The following is a 26,531-nucleotide window of genomic DNA, read 5'->3' on the forward strand; positions in this document are numbered from 1 at the left end:
AGTGGGCCCTGCTTCATCAGGTCTGATTACATGAAGGTGCTGGGGATCTGGTTTGGAGCGGGTAAGGCGCATGCAAACAAGAATTGGCTGGAGTGGATTGGGAAGGTAAAACAGAAACTGAGACTGTGGAAAGGGTGCTCCCTATTCATAACTAGGAAGAACTTGGTCATCAGGTGTAAGGTGATCTCAAGGCTGCTGTACCTTGCTCAGATGTGGCTCATCCCCTGCTCCTCCGGTTTGGGAATCACCCAAGCTGTCTTTAGGTTCATCTGGAGATCCAGGATGGAGCAGATCAGACAATCTCAATTCACAAGTCCCTGGACAACAGGGCAAAAATGTACCCAATGTCACCCTCACCCTTATGATGACCTTCATGTGTGGCTGCAGCAAGCTGCATGTGGAACCTAAATATATGGGTACCAAGTGCTGTGGTTCTATCTGGACCCGATGCTGCGCAATGTCCTAGTCAGCAGGAACTTACCACACTACGTGTCGTTTGTGGAAAAGTTCTTCCAGACCAACATCTTTGCCTACAAGTGGTCAGCATGGAACTTCCTGCAAACAGTGCAGAACAACTTGATGGTCATCCTGAGCAGATGATCCAGACCATCTTGCAGAATACCTCATCACCAGACCTCACCAAAAAGGTAGCAAGATTTGCGTGGCTGGCGGTGAGAGGTGTCAGATCCTTTCCGCACACCCAAAGCTTCATTCCCACAGTGCGCTGCCCACAGGATGACTGTAGTCAGTAAGAGACTGTAGCTCACCTCTTTGCAGACTGCGGGTTTGTGAAGAGTATGTGGAGAAAGATGCAAGGGCCGGTGTCACATTTCACCCTGAGCAGTCGAATGACAGCGGACTCTGTGATCTATGGGCTGCTCCCAGGGACATACACAGAATGGACATCATCAAGTGGAACATCAATTCAGTGAAGGATGTCCTTAGGTCCGGCAAATGTTTTTGATCTGCTTGCACATTGAGATGTCGGTGGAGGGATGCTGCTGTCTGGCATATTCCAGGCTGAAGGAGTATGTCCTGAGGGAGAACCCTCAGGGAGAGCTAAAGTGAGATGTATCAGTATTATTTATAGTGAAGTAAAGGGAATGAGATATGAGAGTGGAGCTGGCCAAAGTTGTTTGGAAGGGGTCACTAGTAGGGACAATGGCAGAACAGCAGTGGCTGGCGTTTCTGGGAGCAATTTGGAAGGTGCAGGATAGATGTATCCCAAAGAAGAAGTATTCTAAAGGGCGGACGATGCAGCTGGTGCTGACAAGAGAAGTCAAACACAGCATAAGAGGAAAAGTCGGGGCATATAATAGACCAAAAATTAGTTAGAGGATAGGGAAGCCTTTAATAATCAACAGAAATCAACTAAAAAGGGTTATGGAGAGAAAAGATGAAATATGAAGATAATTTCATAATATAATATAAAAGAGAACATGAAAAGTTGTTTCAAATATATAAAGAGTAAAATAGAGGCAACAGCAGATATCGGGCCGCTGGAAAATTATGTTGGAGTGATAGGAATGGGGGACAAAGAAATGGCAGAAGAACTTAGTAAGTATTTTGAGTCGGTATTCACTGTGAAAGACACTAGCAGACTGCCAGAAATTCGAGAAATTTGAGGAATAGAAGTGAGTGTCATTGCTATTCTAGAGAGTAAGTGCTTGGGAAGCTGAAAGGTCTGAAGGTAGATAAGTCATCTGGGCCAGATGGAGTACACCCCAGGGTTCTGAAAGAGATAGCTGCAGAGATTATGAAGGCGTTAGTAGTGATCATTCAAGAACCTTTAATTTCTGGAATGGTTCCAGAGGATTGGATAACTTCAAATACCACTTCACTCTTTAAGAAGGGAGGGAGGCAGAATAAAGGACATTATAGACCAGTTAGCTTGACTTCAGTGCTTGCGGTGATGTTGGAGTCCATTATTAAGGATGAGGTTTCAGGGTATTTGTAATCACATGATAAAATTGACCAAAGTCAGCATACTTTCCTTAAGGAGATACCTTGCCTGACGAATCTGTTGGGAATTCTTTGAGGAGTAAACAGGCAAAAGGAGAAAGGAATAGATAAAGGAGAGTCAGTGGATGTTGTTCACTTGGATTCTCAGAAGGCCATTGATCAGCTGCCCAACATGAGGCTGCTTAACAAAGTAACAGCCCATGGTTTTATAGGAAGACACTAGTATGGATAGATGATTGGCCGACTGACAGGAAGCAAAGAGTTGGAATAAGGGGGACCTTCTCTGGTTGTCTGCCATTGACTAATGGCATTCTGCAGAGGTTGGTCTTGAGTTTGCTGCTTTTTGCATTCTATGTTAATGACGTGGATGACAGAATTGATAGCTTTGTGGCAAGGTCGCATATGATACAAAGATAGGTAGAGGGCAGGTAGTGTTGAGGAAGCAGGGAGCCTGCAGAAGGCCTTAAACAGATTTGGAGAATGGGCAAAGAAGTGGCAGATCAAGATAGTGTAGGGAAGTATAGGGTGATGCACTTTGGTAGAAGGAATAAAGGCGTAGTCTATTTTCTAAACAGGTTGAAAATTCAAAAATCAAAGGTCCAAAGGGACTTGGGAGCCCTTGTGCAAGGTTCCCTGAAAGTTAACTTGTAGGTTGAGTCAGCATTAAGGAAGGTAAATGCAATGTTAGCATTTACTTTGAGAGGACTGGGATATAAAAGCAAGGAACTAATGCTGAATCTTTATAAGGCATTGGTCAGTCTGCACCTGGAGTATTGTGAGAGGTTTTGGGCCCTTTATCTCAAAAGAAATGTGCTGGCATTGGAGAGGGTCCAGAAAAGGTACAGGAGAATGATTCCAGAAATGAAAGGAGAGGGGAAAATCTTATTGAATCCTATCAAATACTGAAAGGCCAAGATAGAATGGATATAGAGAGGATGTTTTCTATAGTGGAGGATTCTCAGACCAAAAGGCACAGCCTCAGAATAGAAGAACATCCATTTCAAAGTTCAAAATTCAAAGTATAACATAGCACATTCAACTAGAATTAAGGTTAAAAAAAATAACAATGCAGATACCAAAAAAGTGCAGTGCAGGTAAACGATAAAGTGCAAGATCTTAAAACGGTGGACAGTGAGACCAAGAATCCATCTTCTTATACAAGAGATCCGGTCAAGGTCTGACGACAGTGGGATAGAAGTTATCTTTGAATGGTACAGGCTTTCATACTTTAATACTTTTGTATCTTCTGTCTGATGGGGGAGGGGAGAAGAGAAAATTTCCATTGTGGGTGGGGGTCTCTGATTCTGCTGGTTGCTTTACTGAGGTAGAAAGAAGTATGGACAGAGTTCATTGAGAGGAGGGTTGTTTCTGTGATGTGCTGAGCTATGTCAACAACTCTCTCCAATTCCTTGTGGCCATGTGCAGAGCAGTTGCCATAACCGAACTGTTAATGCATCCAGACAGACGTTTTGTAAATTCTTTAAATTTTGGCTTAGAACTTTTAAGTCCACAAGAAAAGACTAATAGTTCTATAATTTCATGTATCATCCAAAGATTATATGTCTAATAATGCAGCACCCTTCCTTAGTTCTGCGCTGGATATCAGCCTGGATTTTGTGCCTAAGGTTGTGATTTTGGTGAGATACTTTTCTGATTTAGTTTGGAAAATGCTACCTCTGAAATACAGCTGACATCGTGATGCTTTACCAAATTGTCTTTCTAGTTTCTAGAGTTGATTCTTCATAGAAGCAATAATAATTTGCAGGCTCCTGACCCTGCACCTTTTGAAGTACATTGTTAAAAATAAGAAAGGATGACAAACTGGACTATCTCATATTTCAGCTATGCTTTACCAGGCAATAGGTTGAACTTTTTACCACGTAACTTCATAGATTCCTATTGATTTGTGATGTAATTCCAATATGAAGTATCTCATGCTAGTGATTGTAATTCACATCAGAGCCTGGATGAGTTTTCACATGGGATATCAGTGTTTCCTTTCCAACAAGAATACCTGTAAGTAATCGAAAGTGAGAACCTTGGCTAATTTACCCCTGGCTGAGACTCCAATTATCACAGCCCAGCTGTGATCTATGAAAACCCCTGAGACTGAGTATGTTTTACTCTGACAATGCTCATCCACTTAGCCACTGAGCCATTAATGGGCTCAGGTCAGTGGTATCAATGTCAGTTGATGATTAATGAGTAGAAATAAAGCAGTGAACCATTTAGATTATTTCTTATAATAATCTGTGTCATTCATATGTGTGTTGATGGTGTAAAAGAACTGAAAATGTAATCATTGATAGATAATTAGAATTATACTTAATGGACTGTATTATTTACTATTAATCAAAAGAAGCTGGCAGCTGAGATGATGCTCTCGATTTTCCCAGAGGATTGGAGCCGTGGTTGCTCCAGTAGCGAGGACGTATTGATTGACTGAGGTATTGAAAATGATACTTGATTGCCAATTTTTCAACATGTTTGTCTTTGTCTGCTATGGCTGAAGAATGCCTCTTTTTCCTTAAAAAAAATCGTTTTATTAGAGAACTTTACATAAGAACCTCCTCTATAAATCTATCTAAACAGTCAAAATAATTAGCATTAATTTTGAGGCAAACTTTTATTTCTTGGAAAGTTGCATCTTAGGTTGTCCATAGCTCGTGTCTAATACAAACGCTATTTAATAAGCAAAAACCTTGATCTGTGTATTCAGAGATGATTCATCCTACTCTGATGTGGTTTAGTACCGGTAAAGAATAAACCACATCAGAGCAGGATGAATCATCTCTGAATACACAGATCAAGGTACTCTGATGTGGTTTATTCTTTACCGGTACTAAACCACTAATGTGTAACTTTCGGAGGTAGGGGTGGAACGGGGTTGGGGGTATGGGCACTTAACAAAAGACAGGAACTTTTAGTCTTGCCATCAGAGCCCACACACTGGGGATTAATTTTAAAAATTCCATATCATTAGGGTGAAAAGCAATCATAAAAAGAAGTCAGCCAGTGTCTACATCTTTTGTTGTAATGTTGAATAGGAAAAGATGTGATGGCTGTGAACTAACCTGGAGGCATTTCTTTGTTTCAGGAAGCTGGATAGACATCAGTATCAAGTGTTCTTTAATAACCTTGAATCAGCTGTTTATCTGTGAGAAGGCAAATGTAACACATACGTGAGTAATTTAAAATTAAGCTCTTTCATGCCACTCTGCACAAACTTACATAAAAAATCTTCCCTGCAATAACTTGAAATAGCCTTTGGCATTTTGATCAAGTGGCAACATTTTATGTTTGTTTCTCATTTTTCATAATCTATATTTGTCCATAAAGATATACTACAGCATAAGATGGATATTTATTAAAGTTATTTTAGCAAATATTCAGAAAGAAGGAGCAACCACATCACAGATTGACATATCTCTGATTGATAGATAGTTTCACCTTCACCTTTAACCCATGACTCGATTAGTTTACCACTTTTCAAAGTAAGTGTTTTCTGGTGGTAAATTGCACTATCCATTTTTCATTTTCAGTGTGATTTTTTAAAAATGTGACCAGTTGGAAAAAAAATGGTGAAAATGTTACTGTATTACTATTCTCAGTCAATGTTGAGTAGATCAAAATCAAGGAAAGGATCACAGCAGGGTTCTGACAGGACACACTGGAGGTCTCATCTGCTGAAGCTACATAGGTGTAACTGAGGAATAGGAAAGGAATGACCAGCACTGACCGTTGACACATAGTACCCTAATTAAGTGGTCGTTGTGGATGTGCATAACCATGTATTAAGACTGGGACCAGACACAATGCACCACTTGACGGGATTCACTGTCGCCATACGTTATAGCAGCCATTCTCAATGGGGGCCATATGACCCCCTTGGGGGCCCTGGCACATTTGAAGGGGACCATCGACTGAAAACTGTGAGAAGGGGAGCCCCAAGTGTTTATGGGGGCCCTGGTAACTGAATCGATGAAATACCCAAGCAGCAACCTTCATTAGAGTCAACAGTTTCCCTCCTATTTATAATATCTTTCCAACACACTGTTTGAATTTGGCGCACTGGGTAAATTCATTGCTTAAGCTCCTCCCACACAGCCTCACTTCAGAGTCAGTCGCGAATCAGACTGCACTGGGTCAACGTACTCAATCAAGGGTTCTCGCATCCATTATTGCCATACTTCATTCTCCGAAGATTAGCGTGTCTTGCTAGGCCTTTTTTAGTCTAGTAACTTTAAAGTATATGTGTTTGGATATATTATGCATTAAGGTAGGTTGTGAAAAGTGTTTATTACTGCATATGAGGTCACCGGAAAAAAAAATCCCTGGCTCTGGGTGACAGCACTTTTTGTCAGTAATGTATCTGTATTTCGCACACTTATTCCCGAGTCAAAAACATTTAGGCAGCCTTCCTAAACCATTTCCCAGTCAATGTTGTCAATTTAGCTAGAAAAAAATAGCAAAATCCAGGTACAGAATTGATATTGCAACAAGAAGTGACCTCTGACTATCGTTGTCTAATTTGGAGCCCGATATCATGAAACTTGCAGAAAAGCACCAAGCTCAAGGATCGCATTAGGCCTGATAGATGTTTAATTTCATATGGTCTTTTTTTAAGTTTTGACCAGTATGTCGGAATGTTCAAGTTTTCTTGGTGTTCAATAATAAATGATTTTCTGTCTAAATGGACAAGGGAGGGCCAGTAGTGTACCTGGACTTTCAGAAAGCCTTTGCTAAAGTCCCACATAGGAGATTAGTGGGCAAAATTAGGGCATATGGTATTGGGGGCAGAGTACTGACATGGATTGAAAATTGGCTGGCTGACAGGAAACAAAGAGTAGCGATTAATGGGTCCCTTTCAGAATGGCAGGCGGTGACCAGTGGGGTACCGCAGGGTTCAGTGCTGGGACCGCAGCTGTTTACAATATACATTAATGATTTAGATGAAGGGATTAAAAGTAACATTAGCAAATTTGCAGATGACACAAAGCTGGGTGGCAGCGTGAAATGTGAGGAGGATGTTATGAGAATGCAGGGTGACTTGGACAGGCTGGGTGAGTGGGCAGATGCAGTTTAATGTGGATAAATGCGAGGTTATCCACTTTGGTGGTAAGAACAGGAAGGCAGATTATTATCTAAATGGAGTCAAGTTAGGAAAAGGGGAAGTACAACGAGATCTAGGTGTTCTTGTACATCAGTTACTGAAAGCAAGCATGCAAGTACAGCAGGCAGTGAAGAAAGCTAATGGCATGCTGGCCTTCATAGCAAGGGGAATTGAGTATCGGAGCAAAGAGGTCCTTCTGCAGCTGTACAGGGCCCTGGTGAGACCACACCTGGAGTATTGTGTGCAGTTTTGGTCTCCAAATTTGAGGAAGGACATTCTTGCTATTGAGAGAGTGCAGCGTAGGTTCACAAGGTTAATTTCCGGGATGGCGGAACTGTCATATGTTGAAAGATTGGAGAGACTGGGCTTGTATACACTGGAATTTCGAAGGCTGGGAGGGGATCTGATTGAAACATATAAGATTATTAAGGGATTGGACACGCTGGAGGCAGGAAGCGTGTTCCTGCTGATGGATGAGTCCAGAACCAGAGGCCACAGTTTAAGAATAAGGGGTAGGCCATTTAGAACGAAGTTGAGGAAAAACTTTTTCACCCAGAGAGTGGTGGGTATGTGGAATGCTCTGCCCCAGAAGGCAGTGGAGGCCAAGTCTCTGGATGCTTTCAAGGAAGAGATGGATAGAGCTCTTAAAGATAGCGGAATCAAAGGTTATAGGGTTAAGGCGGGAACTGGATACTGATTGTGGATGATCAGCCATGATCACAGTGAATGACGGTGCTGGCTCGAAGGGCCGAATGGCCTACTCCTGCACCTATTGTCTATTGTCTATCTGTTCGTGTTGTATCCCTGTTTGAAAGGGGGGCCCTGGAACCTGAGAAGAGCTCCTAACGGGGTCGTGGCCAAAAGATGGTTGAGAATTACTGCGTTATAGTATCCAACAGAACTGAAAATAAAAGAATAAGATATAGGAGCAGAATTAGGCCATTTGGCCCATTGAGTCTGCTCTGCCATTTCGTCACGGCTGATCCAATTTTCCTCTCAGCCCTAATTTCCTGCCTTCTCCCTATATCCCTTCATGCCCTGACCAATCAATAATCTATCAACCTCTGCCTTAAATATACTTAAAGACTTAGCCTCTACTGCCTCCTGTGGTAAAGAATCCCACAGATTCACCACTCTCTGGCTAAATACTAACACGATTAAATAATAATTAGCAGACACGTGCAAATTCACAAGCGCAATTGCCCTATCTACTGCGCTGCTGAAACCGTGGTTGTGACAACCCTGGTGAGAGGGTTGCATAAGATTGAAAGAGTACAGAGAAAATTTGGTTGAATAGGTCAGGACTTCATTTGCTGGAGCATAGAATGATGAGGGGATATTTGATAGAAGTATACAAAATTATGAGGGGTATAGCTAGGATTAATGCAGCAGGGCTTTTCCTCTGAGTTCAGGTAAAACTAGAACTAGAGGTCATAGGTTACAGGTGAAATGTGACATATTTAAGGGGAACCTGAGAGGGAATTTCTTCACTCAGAGAGTGGTGCTTGTGTGGAACAAGCTGCTAGAAGAAGTGGTGGATACTTTATACTTTATTGTTGCCAAACAATTGGTACTAGAACATACAATCATCACAGCGATATTTGATTCTGCGCTTCACACTTCCTGGATTACAAATATTAAATATTAAAAATATTAAAAATTCAAATTATAAATCATAAATAGAAAATAGAAAAATGGGAAGTAAGGTAGTGCAAAAAAAAACCGAGAGACAGGTCCGGATATTTGGAGGGTACGGCCCAGATCCGGGTCAGGACCCGTGCAGCACTCTTATCACAGTTGGAAAGAAGCTGTTCCCAAATCTGGCCGTATGAGTCTTCAAGCTCCTGAGCCTTCTCCCGGAGGGAAGAGGGACGAAAAGTGTGTTGACTGGGTGGGTCGTGTCCTTGATTATTCTGGCAGCACTGCTCTGGCAGCGTGCGGTGTAAAGTGAGTCCAAGGACGGAAGATTGGTTTGTGTGATGTACTGCACCCTGTTCATGATCTTCTGCAGCTTCTTTCAGTCTTGGACAGGACAACTTCCATACCAGGTTGTGATGCACCCTAGAAGAATGCTTTCTATAGTGCATCTATAAAAATTAGTGGGGGTTTTAGGGGACAGGCCAAATTTCTTTAGTATTCTCAGGAAGTAAAGGCGCTGGTGGGCCTTCTTGGCAGTGAACTCTGCTTGGCTGGACCAAGTCAGGTCACTTGTGATACTGACCCCGAGGAACTTAAAGCTTTTGACCTGTTCCACTTGCGCACCACCGATGTAAATTGGGTTGTGCGGTCCGCTACTCCTTCTGAAGTCAACAACCAATTCCTTTGTCTTGCTGACATTGAGGGATAGGTTATTGTCTTTGCACCATGCCACCAGGTTCTTAACTTCCTCTCTGTACTCAAACTCATTATTACCCGAGATACGGCCTACAATTGTTGTGTTATCAGCAAACTTATATATTGAGTTTGATGGAAACTTGGCTACACAATCATGGGTGTACAGTGAGTACAGCAGGGGACTGAGTGCACAGCCTTGTGGGGCGTCGGTGCTCAAAGTGATTGTAGAGGAGAGCTTGTCCCGTATTTTTACAGCTGGGTCCTGTTTGTGAGGATGTTGAAGATCCAGTTGCAGATCTGAGTGCTAAGGCCTAGGTTCCGGAGCTTAGGAATCAGTTTATTTGGAATGATGGTATTAAAGGCAGAGCCGTAGTCAATGAAAAGGAGCCTTACGTATGCGTCTTTATTCTCCAGGTGTTCTAAGGAGGAATGTAGGGCCAGAGAGATGGCATCTGCCGTTGACCTGTTGCTCCGGTAGGCAGCTTGATGTCAGCACTTAAGAGAAGTTTGGATCCGCACATGGGCGAGTAGGGAATGGAGAACTATGGTCCAGGTGTTGGTTGATGGGACTAGGCAGAATATGAGTTTGGCATAGACTAGGTATACTGAAGCTCCTTTTGCTCCTCTGTAGGGCAATGATGCTATGACTTCCTGACTCTAAAATTTTCAAGACTGAGACTGATTCTTTCAATTAGGAGGGATAGCAACAACAATGTGCAAATAATCATGCAACCAAATGCTGCTGTCAGAATTGTGGATAGATAACAAAATGTCCATGTATGAAATATCCAGCTCAATGCATTGATTTAGTATCCAATGCACAATATTATAATTAGTTTACAGTAGGCAATGTGTGATAGCACTGGAGAGGGTGCAGGGGAAATTCACATGGGTGATGCTGGGGATGAAATGCTTTCTTATGAGAGATGGAATGACAGATCTTTTTTGTTCCTGGAGGTTGAAATGTTAATTTGGAAACATGATTGAGATATGTTAAGTTATGAGGAATATAGATAAGGGAAACTGCATGAAAATTTCCCCTTTTTAGAGCTGAATAAAGCTAGAGGACATAGATTTAGGGTATATAGTAATAGATTCAGAGGGATCCAAGGGGGACCATTTTCATGCAGGGAGTGGTGAGTGCATGCAAAGAATTGCTGGAAACAATGGTGGAAACAGTCGCTACATCATTTAAGATGTGTCTAGATCAGTGGTTCCCAAACCTTTTTTGGGTTACTGCCCCCTTGGCTTCCAGACCACATCTCCAGTGCCCTCCTCTGCATTTCCAGCCATTACATAAAAACAATGAAGCTTTACAATGCCCAGTGAAAGAAAATAGGAACTGCAACTTCAACGCAGTGACAAACAACTGCAAAAACGATTCAAATCTATTTAAAACTACAAATGAAATTATTTCTTCATTTAATTACAGTACAACAATTTTCATTCTCAATTTTAGAATGTACACCAGTAGTCCAATTATTCATTACTTCTTTGCCTTATCAGTTTTCAAAGAAATGGATGGACTTGGTAGAATGATATCAGCTTCTTAGCATCAGGCTGAATGTCACTCAGGAGTCTTAGATCCCCACATTTGCCGTCTGTTTTATTGCTTTGAAAGAAATTGGCAACTGCACTGAATTGGCTCCTCTAAATATGATGTTGGAAAGGGAATAAAGAACATTTTGACCTTCTTCCACAGTGCAGGATAACTTTCAGAGATTTCTTTCAGCAATCAAAAATCTTGATATGATTATTTGAACCTCAGCTTCAGATCGAAGTCATTTTCTAGCGAGATCAGTTCTTCCTCCATCCTTCCTATTAATTCCTTATCACAAGTGTTCAGGAATGGATTTATTACCCAATCTGGAATTTGGATTGAGAGAAGATCCTGAAATCTATCTGACTTGGCTCTATGCATCTCACCCAGGTGGCCACAGTATACTCGGAAGTTCATCATCTGGTATTCTTTCTTTCTCTTCCAACTCAGAGAGGCTTGGCAATTGGAAATGATGGCCAATCTTACACTTAAATAGGGTTAACTGGGACAGAAATGTGGAAATGACTGATTTGACCTGTTATAGCATTTCTGGGCTTAGGATATATAGCAAACAACTTCAGCCACCAATCTTCAAATCTGAATATAGACTGTAGCTTAAATTTAAAATGCAGCTGCAGCTCTGAATAATGGATTCCTAAAAGCCATGAATCACAGTTCATGGGAAGACTAGAGAATGCTGATTAAAATACATTTAGATGTCTGTGGTGTGGGTGCGAAGTGGGAGGTGTGAAGTTTGTGTGTAGTTCAAAGGAAACATTGTGGGTGCATTGTAGCTATGGAATAGTCCTTTGATTTTTAGCACATAAAATCTCATGTAGCATTGGGTCAAGCAGGCCTTTTATGAAAGAGCTCTCAGCCTGTGGTGTCTCATTTTGCTGAATAAAGAGACTGCTTCATAACTACCAGTACTTCTCCACAGGTATCGCTTGGTAGCACTCATATCAACAGTGATGAAATGCTTTGAGAGGTTGGTCATGACGAGATTGAGCTCCTGCCTCAGCAAGGACCTGGACCTATTGCAATTTGCCTATTGCCACAATAGGTCAATGGCAGATGCAATCTCAATGGCTCTCTAGATGGCTTTAGACCACCTGGACAACACAAACACCTATGTCAGGATGCTGTTCATCGACTACAGCTCAGCATTTAATACCATCATTCCCACAATCCTGATTGAGAAGTTGCAGAACCTGGGCCTCTGTGCCTCCCTCTGCAATTGGATCCTTGACTTCCTAACTGGAAGACCACAATCTGTGCAGAGTGGTGATAACCTATCCTCCTCGCTGATGATCAACACTGGCGAACCTCAGGGATGTGTGCTTAGCCCACTGCTCTAATCTCTATATACACATGACTGTGTGGCTAGGCATAACTCAAATACCATCTATAAATTTGCTGACAATACAACCATTGTTGGTAGAATCTCAGATGGAGATGAGCGGAGTGAGATATGCCAACTGGTGGAGTGGTGACACAGCAACAACCTGGCACTCAACGTCAATAAGATGAAAGACCTGATTGTGGACTTCAGGAACACATACCAATCCTCACAGAAGGATCCGAAGTAGAGAGAGTGAACAGTTTCAAATAGAAGAAGAAGAAGAAGAAGAATATCTTTATTGTCATTGTTGTGGAGCAATGAAACACAGTTTAGCAGCTCAACATTTTGCAGCATGACAAAGAATATATACATAAAATAAACTCTAAAACCTCAGGAGTGCAGTCCAAAATTAATAATATATGGATGGGGGGTGTAGGACTATTGCACACCTGCCATTCCTGGAAGTGTGATGCATTTAGCTGCCGCCGTCTTAGGAGGGGGCAGGAGAAGGGAAGGGGGTGTTATACATTTCACTGCTTGTGGGTAGAAGCTGTTAAGGAGTCTCTTTGTTTTTGTCCTTAATGCTTTGTATCTCTTCCCAGAAGGTAGAGGGGAAAACAGGTGATATCCAGGATCAGTGGGATCCTTTGAAATACAAGTAGCCTTCTTTTGAAGTCCGCCAGTATAAATGTCTCTGAGGGAGGGTAATGTTGTGCCAATTACCCGCTCTGCTACCCTCACCACCCGCTGCGAGTCCTTCCTGTTCTGTTCTGTGCAGCTGGCAAACCACACTGCACAGCAATATGTCAGGAGGCTCTCTATAGTTGTCGGATAGAAGTTGATCAGCAGGTCATGAGGGAGGAGAGCGTGCTTTAGCTTCCTTAGGAAGTAGAGCCTCTGTTGGGCCTTCCCCTCCTGATAAGAGATATGGGCAGTCCAGGTGAGGTGAGCTGAGATGTGGACACTGAGGAACTTGAAACTCTCTACTCTCTCCACCTCTTTCCCGTATATGTGCAGAGCAGAGTGCTCGACGCGCTTTGATTTCCTGAAGTCTACTATCAGCTCCTTGGTTTTTGTGATGTTCAAGTCCAGGTTATTATGACAACACCATTCTGTCAAATGCTGTACCTCCTCCCTATAGGCTGTCTCATCACAGTCTGATATGATACCATTAGGGTGGTATCGTCAGCAAACTTGTCAATGGTGTTGGTGGAGTGAATGGTAGAGCAGTCATGGGTGAAAAGAGAATAGAGAATGGGGCTGAGAACACACTCCTGTGGTGTACCGGTGTTCAGGATGAGAGCAGATGATGTGTGTTCTCCCATCCTGACACTTTGGGGTCTGTTAATCAGAAAATCCAGTATCCATGAGCACAGTGAACTGCCAAGGCCCAGGTTGCTCAATTTCTGCACCAGTTTGTAGGGGATGACTGTATTAAAAGCTGAGCTGTAGCCCACAAACAGCATTCTTACATAGGTGTTATCCTGATCCAGGTTTGTAAGGGCTGTGTGGAGAGCTGTGATGACTGCATCCTCTGTCCATCTGTTTGCACGATACGCAAACTGGTATTTATCAAGGTCAGCAGGTATGGCAGACTTAGTACAAGACAGTATGAATCTCTCAAAACATTTCATGATGATAGGAGTTAGAGCAACTGGGCGATAGTCATTAAGGCAGTTCACTGTACTTTTGGGTATGGGTATTATTGTGGCTGACTTAAGGCAGGTGGGGACCACAGACTGTAGTAGCGAGAGGTTGAAGATGGTAGTAAATACTCCCGCTAGTTGATCTGCGCAGTCGTTAAGAATCCTTCCGGTGACTCCATCTGGGCCAGCTGCTTTCCTCGCATTGACTCTGCGCAGGGCGGATCTGACCTGGTGTTGGTGTAATAGTATCGGGTCATCCTTCTCTGTTAGTGCTGACTGGATGCCAACTTCTCCATTCTGACTGTCAAAGCAAGAAAAGAACTGGTTCAGAGTGTCTGGCAGTGTCCTATCAGAGGAGTTTGTGACTGTATAGCTGTCCTTGTAGCCAGTAAGAGTCTTTATCCCCTGCCACATACATCTGGAGTTGTTATTGGTAAAGTGCTCCTCTATACGCTGTTTCTACCTGCACTTGGCCTCTCTGATGCCGCTTTTCAGGGCTCTTCTTGCCTGCCCGTAGGCCTGTCGATCCCCAGATTTAAAAGCAGCATCCTGTGTTCTTAGCAAGATCCTCACCATGCTATTGAACCAAGGTTTTAGGTTGGGGAACACCTTAACAGACTTTGTGTCCATGACATTCTCAGCACAAAAGTTTATATATGAAAGAACAGCTGATGTGTGCCCTTCCAGATCTCCTCCTTCATCAAAAACTTCCCAGTCTGTGTTATCGAAGCAGTCTTATAAGGCAGAGGTAGCCTCCTTAGTCCATACTTTGACTGTCTTCATATATGGTCTTTGTCTACAGCTGAGTGGTTTATATGTCAGGGTCAGGGACAGAGACAGATGGTCTGAGAGTCCCAAATGTGGCAGAGGGCTGGCTTTATATGCATGAGGAAGATTGCAGTAGATTTGATCCAAGGTGTTCTTTTCCCTTGTCGAGAAGTTCACATACTGATGGAATTTAAGTAAAACAGACTTCAAGTTGGTATGATTGAAGTCCCCAGCTGCTATAACAATGCTGTCTGGTTGTGCTGATAGACACTGGCTCCTGGGTGTCAAGATCTCTGAGGATCTAACCTGGTCCCAACATATCGATTTAGTTATAAAGAAGGCAAGACAGCAGCTACACTTCATTAGGAGTTTGAGGAGATTTGGCATGTCAACAAATACACTCAAAAAACTTCTATAGATGTACTGTGGAGAGCATTCTGACAGGCTGCATCACTATCTGGTATGGTGGGCGGGGGGGGGGGGCTACTGCACATCACCCAAAGAAGTTGCAGAGGGTTGTAAATCTAGTTAGCTCCATCTTGGGTACTAGCCTACAAAGTACCCAGGATATCTTCAGGGAGTGGTGTCTCAGAAAGGCAGTGTCCATTATTAAGGACCTCCAGCACCCAGGACATGCCCTTTTCTCACTGTTACCATCAGGCAGGAGGTACAGAAGCCTGAAGGCACACACTCAGCGATTCAGGAACAGCTTCTTCCCCTCCACCACCTGATTCCTAAATGGACATTGAACCCTTGGACACTACCTCACTTTTTTTTAATATATGGTATTTCTGTTTTTTTTTAAATCCATTCAATATACATTTACTATAATTGATTGACTTACTTATTTTTTTGTCTTCTATATTATGTATTGCATTGAACTGCTGCTGCTAAGTTAACAAATTTTGTGTCACATACCGGTGATAATAAACCTGATTCTGATTCTGACTTCATTCACACGACAACATTTGGGGGGCATGCCTTTGCGACCCATTGTGTGGCCAATGATCTCAGTAATCTAAGTGGGTGAGTATTTTTAAAATTAGCACTCACACTTGGACTTGCTCGTGTTGGTGGTCACAGGATTGCTAGGTATCACAATGATGGCCGAGTGCTGAACTGGTATATATAAAAATTCTGTGTGTGTGCACATGTGTGTTTATGAAGGACACTAAACTTTGTGTACTAATTTGGTGAGATCGGGTCACCAGTTGTGAAGGGTGGTTACTGAAGGTTCAGTGGGGGCTTGTTTACTTGATCCGGGAACTGTATTTTAGCATACGCGTTTGCGAGTGTGTGTTTCTTGGTGTAACAGATGCAAAGGAATACAACAGGCATCATGAGTTCGGATGCACATAATTGGCAGATTTCAGAGTACATACTCTGTGGTTTTAATTGTGTACTGTCTAACTTGTATCTGTCATTTATGTTTTGCATAGTGTGGGAATTAGTGTGGAGATATTTGAGTGAGAGGGTATATCCAGATTTTCTGCCAGGATAACACTTATTGAGGTCAAGCAAAGTCAGATCGAGAACCCTGATGACCCGCGGGAGCCCTTGACACTGATTTCAACTATCCTTCTCCCACGGGGAGAAGCAGAGAGTTCTGGCAGAGCTGCCCTCACTTAAGTTCACCTGTGAGAATGCAGAATTCTGGTGCAAGCTCGAGGAAATGGTTGAAATTCACTGGATGCACCCCAAAGATACACGTGTTGTTAAAAGTTGAGTGCCTGAAGGATATGTGGGACAGTATGGATGGTACATGGGCAACTACCAGGAATGCCAGCGATGAAGAGAGATTTCACCATAAAGTGGAAGTCATACAGCGGCTGGGGGGAGATGAGATTAACTGGGCAATGATTATGTTAGTGGTTCAGAGAGCTGAAGAGCTAGCCATGCAATATGCAGAACATTAATATCTAGCATATGAGGAGTATTCAGGGTTGGATAATCCAGGGAGGGATGACTCTGAAAATGCTGACGGAAGGCCTGAGCTCAACCCAGCAGGAAGTTTTAGAATTGGGGATAGTGGCGGGATCGACTTAGTCAGTGAAAATATAATGGGCCAGGGAGATAGACCTGAGGAGTGGGAGGAGAGTGGGAGGGAAATATCATGGGCCAGGGAGATAGACCTGAGGAGTGGGAGGAGAGTGGGAGGGAAATATCATGGGCCAGGGAGATAGACCCGAGGAGGGGGAGGGAAGGAGAAGGGGGAAAAGAGGGGTAGGGAAATATCATGAGCCAGGGAGATAGACCCGAGGGGAGGGGAGAGGAGGGGGAGGGAAATGTCATAGGCCAGGGAGATAGACCCGAGGAGGAGGAGGGGGAGGGGAGGGGGAGAGGAGGGGTAGGGAAATATCATGGGCCAGGGAGATAGACCCAAGGAGGGGCAGGGAAATATCATGGGCCAGGGACGTAGACCTGAGGAGGGGGAGGGGGAGAGGAGGGGTAGGGAAATATCATGGGCCAGGAGATAGACCCAAGGAGGGGGAGGGAAATATCATGGGCCAGGGAGATAGACCCAAGGAGGGGTAGGGAAATATCATGGGCCAGGAGATAGACCCAAGGAGGGGGAGGGAAATATCATGGGCCAGGGAGATAGACTCGAGGAGGGGGAGGGAAATATCATGGGCCAGGAGATAGACTCGAGGAGGGGGAGGGAAGGAGAAGGGGGAAAAGAGGGGTAGGGAAATATCATGAGCCAGGGAGATAGACCCGAGGGGAGGGGAGAGGAGAGGGAGGGAAATGTCATAGGCCAGGGAGATAGACCCGAGGAGGAGGAGGGGGAGGGGAGGGGGAGAGGAGGGGTAGGGAAATATCATGGGCCAGGGAGATAGACCCAAGGAGGGGCAGGGAAATATCATGGGCCAGGGACGTAGACCTGAGGAGGGGGAGGGGGAGAGGAGGGGTAGGGAAATATCATGGGCCAGGAGATAGACCCAAGGAGGGGGAGGGAAATATCATGGGCCAGGGAGATAGACCCAAGGAGGGGTAGGGAAATATCATGGGCCAGGAGATAGACCCAAGGAGGGGGAGGGAAATATCATGGGCCAGGAGATAGACCCAAGGAGGGGGAGGGAAATATCATGGGCCAGGGAGATAGACCCGAGGAGGGGGAGGGAAGGCGGAGGGAGAGAGGAGGGGTAGGGAAATATCATGGGCCAGGGAGATAGATCTGGGGAGCGGGAGGGGAAGTCATAAATTGGCTGTAGTGAACGTGCCTGGTGTGACATCACAGAGAACTTGCTTTGTGTGCCAACAGCTGGGGCATGTAGCAAGGGACTGCTGGAATAGATGTGTGAGTGCAAAGGAGATGGTTGTTACAGCTGCAGCTTCTCGGGCTATGGATGGAGGCAGTGTCCTGAAAAAAGAGCAAAGTGTCAGAATCACTCACCAAAGCTGGCTGAACCCAGAACAGCCCCCTCTCTTTCTGATTTGGCTGCTGACCAGATTACAGAGCTGAACAGCTGACGGCAGCCTCTATTGCCAGTGGTGGTCATCCATGAGGTTTATTAGGGGGCCAGCAATGTGACATGCTAGCGGACAAGGGATTATCAGTATCGATAATTGATCTACCCTTGCCCCCAGATGAAGAAGCTATGTAGATTACTAGTGCAGGAAGTGAAACACTGAGGGCAGAGAGAAGTTAGCTCCAGGTACTTCAGACTGAGGGAGTGCAGCTTCCTGTAGGTTCCTGGGTGTGTCCAAACAACGAAGGTACTATCCTGCGGATAGACACACTGAATAAAGCAGGTGCCATCATAGGCTCAGGAAAAGGAGAAATAAAATGGGCAAGACAGGGACAGTGAACATGTGTGACCTGCAAAGCAGCTAACACGGTCCCCAGAGGGACAGCAGTCCCAAGCAGGGAGGAGAGACAGGGCGATGTGCAGGAATCATGACAGGAGGTCCCAAGGAGAGAGGCCGAGCATAGTCGGGAGCTGTTAGAGGAGTGTAGCTGCACAAGGTAATTACAGTGAAGGCTCACCAGAAAGGGGACAGTAAGGAGCAGAAAGGGAATGAGTGGGCAGACATCAGTGTGAGGAGGGCAGCGGAAGAACAAGAAGCAACAGAAAGTACAAATGTACAGGAGGAAATTACAACTGCCAATTTAATAAGATGACATGGAGATGTGAAGGACCACTGTAAACAGGGTAAAGTGTTGAAGGACTGAACAAAACAACAGCAGCACATTGCCGATCAGAGAGAGTTGGAGGGAAAGGAGATGGTTCTTCCAAGCCAGATGACTAAGTCATGGTGAGGGTTCTGCCTGAAAAGGCAGGGTTTGCTCCCAGATGGACAGGACCACAGATGCTACTTTTAACAAATGGCACTTGTGTCTGTGTGCAGACCCAGTGAGGCAGCCAGTGGAAACACTGGACTCAGGTTAACCTATATGAGTCACCTTCTTGTTGCTCCCACAGACAGAACCGGGGATCAAGTGTACCCAGTAACTGTGCAATTACAGAGAACCCAAGAGATGAACACTAGCCGGCCACACCAGACCTGAGAACAGTTAATGGAAGCAGACCCCAAAGCAAATGCGAAGTCAGAGGATACTGAGAAAGCGTGACAAAAAGCCAAGAATAGCTTGTTAAAGTGCAATGGTAATGGTACAGTATAATGAAGGCTGGTTGCTGAAGGTAGATGATTAGTTGTATAGCATGGAATAGAAAAGATATTAGGAAAGGTAGATGAGAAGGGATCCAAGTTACAGCAGAGACATCAAGTTCCACAACTTTGATGGCATGGCAGACTGAGAAAGGAAAGAAATTGCACATGACATCTGAAGGCAGTCATCCCAGCCTGAATGGGGAGTGAATACAAATGAGCTGGGCCAGCGACTGACTGGATAGTTTGAAAGGGGGTGCCACTGGGGAGAGATCCTTGCAGTCATTCAAATAGAGACTACCTCAACCCCTTCCCATACGTTGATGAGAGTGTCCGTGAGCCTGATGCATTTACCTTGCTGGCTGCCAGGAAAGGGAGAGTTTTAGCAACCAGAGAATGAAGGGGTAAAGACAAAGAATGTGATTAAACTGCAATTGGCCAGCAAGGAATGAGGGAACAGGCATTCGAATGAATCTGCAATTTTTAAAGACTGTTGTTGAATTTCCAAACCAACCTATCTGCTTAGCACCTTGTAGGTAGCCATTAGAGGTGATAGGGTAAATGTAGATGCACATAAAGTAATTAGGGGGATCCCAAGGCAGGGCATTTTTGCTGCCCTATTTGAGTAGATCCTCCTTAAGGTCGACCTTTCCTGGTACGATTTCTTTTTGTCCAGGATGGCCAAGAGGTGGGACTAATAGAGCATTTTTGGGGTTAGGACATGTAGCAAATAACTTTGGCACCTAACTTAAGACACCAGTCTTCCATTCTGAATATAGACTGTAGATTAAATTTAAAGTGCAGCTGCAACTCTGAATAATGGGTTCCTAAAAGCCACGAATCACAGTTCATGGGAAGACCAGACAATGCTGATTGAAATGCATTTAGGTGTTTCTGGTGTGGTTTTGAAGCAGGGGGTGTGAAGATTGTGTGTAGTTCAAAGGAAGCATTGTGGATGCATTGTAAATATGGAATTGTCGCTTGATCTTTAAAACATAAAATGTCATGTAGCATTGGGTCAAGCAGGCTTTTATGAAAGGGGTCTCAATGTGATGCCTGTGGGGTCTCATTTTGTTGAATAAACATAGAACAGAGAACAGTACAGCACAGTACAGGCCATGTACTTGTCTAGTAGTCTCTTAAATTTCACAAGTGTATCTGCATCCACCACTGACTCAGGCAGTGCATTCCACGCACCAACCACTCTCTGAGTAAAAAAACCTTCCTCTAATATCCCCCTTGAACTTTCCACCCCTTACCTTAAAGCCATGTCCTCTTGTATTGAACAATGGTGCCCTGGGGAAGAGGCACTGGCTGTCCACTCTATCTATTCCTCTTAATATCTTGTATACCTCTATCATGTCTCCTCTCATCCTCCTTCTCTCCAAAGAGTAAAGTCCTAGCTCCCTTAATCCCTGATCATAATGCATACTCTCTAAACCAGGCAGCATCCTGGTAAATCTCCTCTGTACCCTTTCCAATGCTTCCACATCCTTCCTATAGGGAGGCGACCAGAACTGGACACAGTACTCCAAGTGTGGCCTAACCAGAGTTTTATAGAGCTGCATCATTACCCCGCAACCCTTAAACTCGATCCCTCGACTTATGAAAGCTAACACTCCATAAGCTTTCTTAAATACCCAATCTACCTGTGAGGCAACTTTCAGGGATCTGTGGAAATGTACCCCCAGATCCCTGTGCTCCTCCACACTTCCAAGTATCCTGCCATTTACTTTGTAGTCTGCCTTGGAGTTTGTCCTTCCAAAGTGTACCACCTCACACTTCTCCGGGTTGAACTCCATCTGCCACTTCTTAGCCCACTTCTGCATCCTATCAATGTCTCTCTGCAATCTTCAACAATCCTCTACACTATCTACAACACCACCAACCTATGTGTCGTCAGCAAACTTGCCAACCCACCCGTCAACCCCCACTTCCAGGTCATTAATAAAAATCATGAAAAGTAGAAGTCCCAAAACCGAACCTTGTGGGACACGACTAGTCACAACCCTCCAATGCGAATGGTACTCCCTCCACCATGACCCTCTGCTTTCTGCAGGCAAGTCAATTCTGAATCCACCTGGCCAAACTCCCCTGGATCCCATGCCTTCTGACTTTCTGAATAAGCCTACCGTCTGGAACCTTGTCAAATGCCTTACTAAAATCCATGTAGATTACATCCACTGCACTAACCTCTTCTATATGCCTGGTCACCTCCTCAAAGAACTCTATCAGGCTTGTTAGACACGATCTGCCCTTTACAAAGCTATTCTGACTGTCCCTGATCAGAACATGATTCTCTAAATGCCCATAGATCTTATCTCTAAGAATCTTTTCCAACAGCATTCTCACCACAGATGTAAGGCTCACTGGTCTATAATTACCTGGACTATCCCTACTACCTTTTTTGAACAAGGGGACAACATTCGCCTCCCTCCAATCCTCCGGTACCATTCCCGTGGACAACGAGAACATAAAGATCCTAGCCAGAGGCTCAGCAATCTCTTCTCTCGCCTCGTGGAGCAGCCTGAGGAATATTCCGTCAGGCCCTGGGGACTTATCCGTCCTAATGTATTTTAACAACTCCAACACCTCCTCTCCCTTAATATCAACATGCTCCAGAACATCAACCTCATTCATATTGTCCTCACCATCATCAAGTTCCCTCTCATTGGTGAATACCGAAGAGAAGTATTCATTGAGGACCTCGCTCACTTCCACAGCCTCCAGGCACATCTTCCCACCTTTATCTCTAATCAGTCCTATCTCAACTCCTGCAATCCTTTTGTTCTTCACATAATTGAAGAATGTCTTGGGGTTTTCCTTTACCCTACTCGCCAAGGCCTTCTCATGGCCCCTTCTTGCCCTCCTCAGCCCCTTTCTTGCTACCCTATATTCCTCAATAGACCCATCTGATCCTTGCTTCCTAAACCTCATGTATGCTGCCTTCTTCCACCTGACTAGATTCTCCACCTCACTTGTCACCCATGGTTCCTTCACCCTACCATTCTTTATCTTCCTCACCAGGACAAATTTATCCCTAACATCCTGCAAGAGGTCCCTAAACATCGACCATATGTCCATAGTATGTTTGCCTGCAAAAACATCATTTCAATTCACACCCGCAAGTTCTAGCCTTATAACCTCATAATTTGCCCTTCCCCAATTAAACATCTTCCTGTCCTCTTTGATTCTATCTTTTTCCATGATAATGCTAAAGGCCAGGGAGCTGTGGTCACTGTCCCCCAGATGCTCACCCACAGAGATCTGTGACGTGACCTGCTTTGTTATCTAATACTAGATCTAGTATGGCAATCTCCCAGTCGGCCTGTCAACATACTGTTACAGGAATCGGTCCTGGACACACTTAACAAACTCTGCCCCGTCTAAACCATTGGAACTAATCAGGTGCCAATCAGCATTAGGGAAGCTAAAGTCACCCATGATAACAACCCTTTTATTTTTGCACCTTTCCAACATCTGCCTCCCGATCTGCTCCTCTATATCTCTGCCGCTACCAGGGGGCCTATAGAATACCCCCAGTAGAGTAACTGCTCCCTTCCTGTTCCTGACTTCCACCCATATTGACTCAAAAGAGGATCCTGCACATTACCCACCCTTTCTGTAGCTGTAATAGTATCCCTGACCAGTAATGTCACCCTCCTCCCCTTTTCCCCCTCTCTATCCCTTTTAAAGCACTGAAATCCAGGAATATTTTACTCCTCATGTATGTGAAGGATGTAAGAAAGAAAGTCAATTCAACGTATTGCGTCCCTGAACCCGGAGCCTCTTCCCATCATGCTTCACGGGAGTTGCCGACGAAGCGCGTCTGTTGCCAGGTAACGGCAAGACTGTGTTCTTGGTGCCGGGGATTGTCCGCTACGGGTCGAGCGCCCAGGCCGCGTTCCAGTGGCAGGCTGCAATGGCGAAGCGTCAGGTTGGATCCGCATCCTCGGCGGTGTAAGAGAATGGCTCGGGATTGCAGGGGAACCCCAAACCGCGCTCGGGGTAGGGCATTGGGGCGGGGGAGTGGGTTGTGGCGTTCCGATCCAGCATTGGTAGGTTGGATGGAGTGCCAGTTCTGTGTCCAGGAGGGTTGAGATGGGGCAGAATGGAGTGGGCAGGGATGAGGAAGAGTGGGATTTGGTAGGGTAGGTTAGGTGCCAAACTGTGAGTGACCCAGGGGCGTATCTACGGAAAATAGCGCCTATGGCAAGCACTGAAATTGCACCCCTGTCCAAACATCTGACACCCATCTTTTAGATAACTTTACCATAATATCAGCTCAAAAATACAAGTCAAGCTCGTTAATCTTTTAATTAACAAATTATAACTGCACCTTCCTTGCTTTCACTGATGCAAACTGGTCTATGATGTGATCAAAGTCAGTTTTTTTCAGTTTCTTCTCTTTCTACACTCAGCAGAGCAAGATCACAGAGTCTGCCTTAACCCATGGAGGCTCTCAAATATGAAAGTATTAGTTTTAACTTGCTGAATGATCTCTCACAGCTGGTGATGGAAACTGCTATGGTTAGCACTATCTGAATAGCAATGCGAAGACTGGGGAAGACGCTCTCATCTCCATACTGAACAATAAATTCAAGAAGCTGTTCTGGTCTTGATATTTTCATGTTGACCCACCTTGATAGCAACATTCTGCAATCCAACATTTCTTCATATAGCTGCTGTCCATCAACATCAGAGCTGTACAATTCACCCAAATGTTCGCACTTCTTCTTTAGGTCGTTACTGTTGGCGCTGTAACACAGTCCCTCGACATCGAGAAGGAACCCAAACTTGGCATCAGTATTGTGCAAAGGAGTGAACCTTTCATCCATTTTTCTGTGAAGATGGTCGAGTATTCCCTTCATGACTCTTTCCATTTCCTCCTTAGCTGTGAACCCAGCGTCTCTCGAGCTCTCATCAGCCATTTGTTTCTTTCGTCTCTGACGTCTTTCAACTTCAATATTCCATTCTTGACAGAGACCGACTCCTTCTTTGAGTGACTCATTGACTAATACTTCTCTTTCATCATAAAAATGATCTCGGATGGCTTTCAAATCCAGGGCAGCATCATGGAAGTTCATGCTAGGATACTGCAGCCTCTTTTGAATACGGTCAATGCGAATGAGTACTTTGTTCCAAAATCCTAGCAAAATCAGAACATCGTAACTCAACATGCGGTTGTACAGCACTTCTTGTTTCACTGGTCTTGTTTTCATTGTCTATCATGTCCTGGAGAACTTGAAGTATTTCCTCAAGGTACTTGTTGATGGGCTTCACTGCTTCTGTCCTTGCACTCCATCTGGTTTCGGACTCTGACTTAGACCACAGGCACAGTGTTTTTGAGTTTTTCCCAATGCTGTGTTGAACGAGAGAAAAACACGTAGAGAGCTTTGATGGTTCCAAAAAACGTGACACCCACCAAGTTGAGTGAGTGATTGTCGCATTTCACAAACACTGCCAGGTTGTTTTTCTCACTTATTCTTTGATAAACACCACTTCTGTGTCCAGCCATCACAGCAGCGTTGTCATAGCACTGTGATCGACAATCTTGTAGCTCCATTTCGTCCTTCCCTAGCTGTTTCAAGGTGTCTTCAACCAAACTCTCAGCATCCTTTTGGCTTATCTGGATAAAACCAAGGAAGGATTCTCTAACATGGACTGTTTTCCTCTCAAAATCAACTTCCACATACCTCACTACTTCTGACATCTGCTCACGGTGTGCCTGATCAGGAGTTGAGTGGAACATGAGACCATAGTACTTGGCTTTATGAATGCTTCTCAGTAAACTCTGGCAAACAGTGGATGCCATCATGTGGATGAATTCGTTCTGGACACCCGGTGAAAGATAAGACGTGGATCCAGGATGACTTTCCAAATGAGTGAGGTGTTCTTTTATGACAGGGTCAAAGATGACCAGTAGTTTCAGTGAGCCAAGGAAATTTCCCATATTGGGGTGATTGTCTAGCTGAAGTGATTCCCTGTGTCCTTGCAAAGCCAGGTTCTGAGTCACAAGGAATTTTATGCAGTGAAGGATTCTCATCAAGATATCATGCCACTTCTGCTTTTCCTTCTCAATCTGTGACTGAAATACTGCGTCAATAACTCCTCTGTTTCCATTTCTTTCCACTGTGTGAAGCGTTCCCAATGATTATTGGCATTTTCATGAACACTAATCCTTTCAGGTGTTTTCCACTGGTTGAATCCACTTTTCTGCTCCAATGAGGATTGATCGTCTGACCGGGAATAGAGAAGACAACAGATACAAAATGCAGACTTTTTAGAAGGGGAATAGACCAGTCATGAGCAAGTCACTTCCTCACTACGACCATTTCACAATTTCCTCTTGAACCAAGTTTTGTTCATTGGGTGGTTATTTGTTGATAGGAAAGGCTCCTCACTGTTCTGGAAATACAAACCCCATTTCCAGAAAAGTTGGGATATTTTCCAAAATACAATAAAAACAAAAATCTGTGATATGTTAATTCACATGAACCTTTATTTAACTGACAAAAGTACAAGGAAAAGATTTTCAATAGTTTTACTGACCAACTTAATTGTATTTTGTAAACACACACAAATTTAGAATTTGATGGCTGCAACACACTCAACAAAAGTTGGGACAGAGGCATGTTTACCATTGTGTTACATCACCTTTCCTTCTAATAACATGTTTTAATTGTTTTCGAACTGAGGATACTAATTGTAGTAGATTTGCAATTGGAAATTTTGTCCATTCTTGCTTGATATAAGACTTCAGCTGCTCAGCAGTCCGTGGTCTCCGTTGTCTGATTCTCCTCTTCATGATGCGCCGTACATTTTCAATAGGAGATAGATCTGGACTGACAACAGGCCAGTCAAGCACACACACTCTGTGTCTACAAAGCCACACTGTTGTAGCCTGTGCAGAATGTGGTCTGGCATTGTCCTGCTGAAATAAGCATGGACGTCCCGGGAAGAGACATTGCCTTGATGGCAACATATGTCACTCTAACATCCTAATATACGCCCCAGAGTCAATGGTACCTTCACGTACATGCAACTCACCCATGCCGTGGGCACTGATGCACCCCCATACCATCACAGATGCTGGCTTTTGCACCTTTCGCTGATAACAATCTGGATGGTCGTTTTCATCTTTGGCATGGAGAATTCGACGCCCGTTTTTTCTGAAAACTAGCTGAAATGTGGACTCATCTGACCACAGCACAC

At 44.2% G+C, this 26,531-nt stretch overlaps 1 protein-coding gene across 1 annotated transcript in view; it reads left to right on the forward strand.

Moving 5' to 3' along the window:
- The first annotated feature begins 5,777 nt into the window (after nt 1–5,777).
- LOC140187440 (uncharacterized) overlaps nt 5,778–26,531 on the forward strand; it is a 217,492-nt gene continuing 196,738 nt past the window's right edge. The window contains exons 1-2 of the mRNA XM_072242765.1: nt 5,778–5,931; nt 23,156–23,276. Of these exons, the coding sequence (XP_072098866.1) occupies nt 5,778–5,931; nt 23,156–23,276 (275 nt within the window). The remainder of the gene's footprint in view (nt 5,932–23,155; nt 23,277–26,531) is intronic.

The sequence above is a fragment of the Mobula birostris genome, chromosome 24 (genome assembly GCF_030028105.1).
Source record: "Mobula birostris isolate sMobBir1 chromosome 24, sMobBir1.hap1, whole genome shotgun sequence".
Classification (NCBI taxonomy): domain Eukaryota; kingdom Metazoa; phylum Chordata; class Chondrichthyes; order Myliobatiformes; family Myliobatidae; genus Mobula; species Mobula birostris.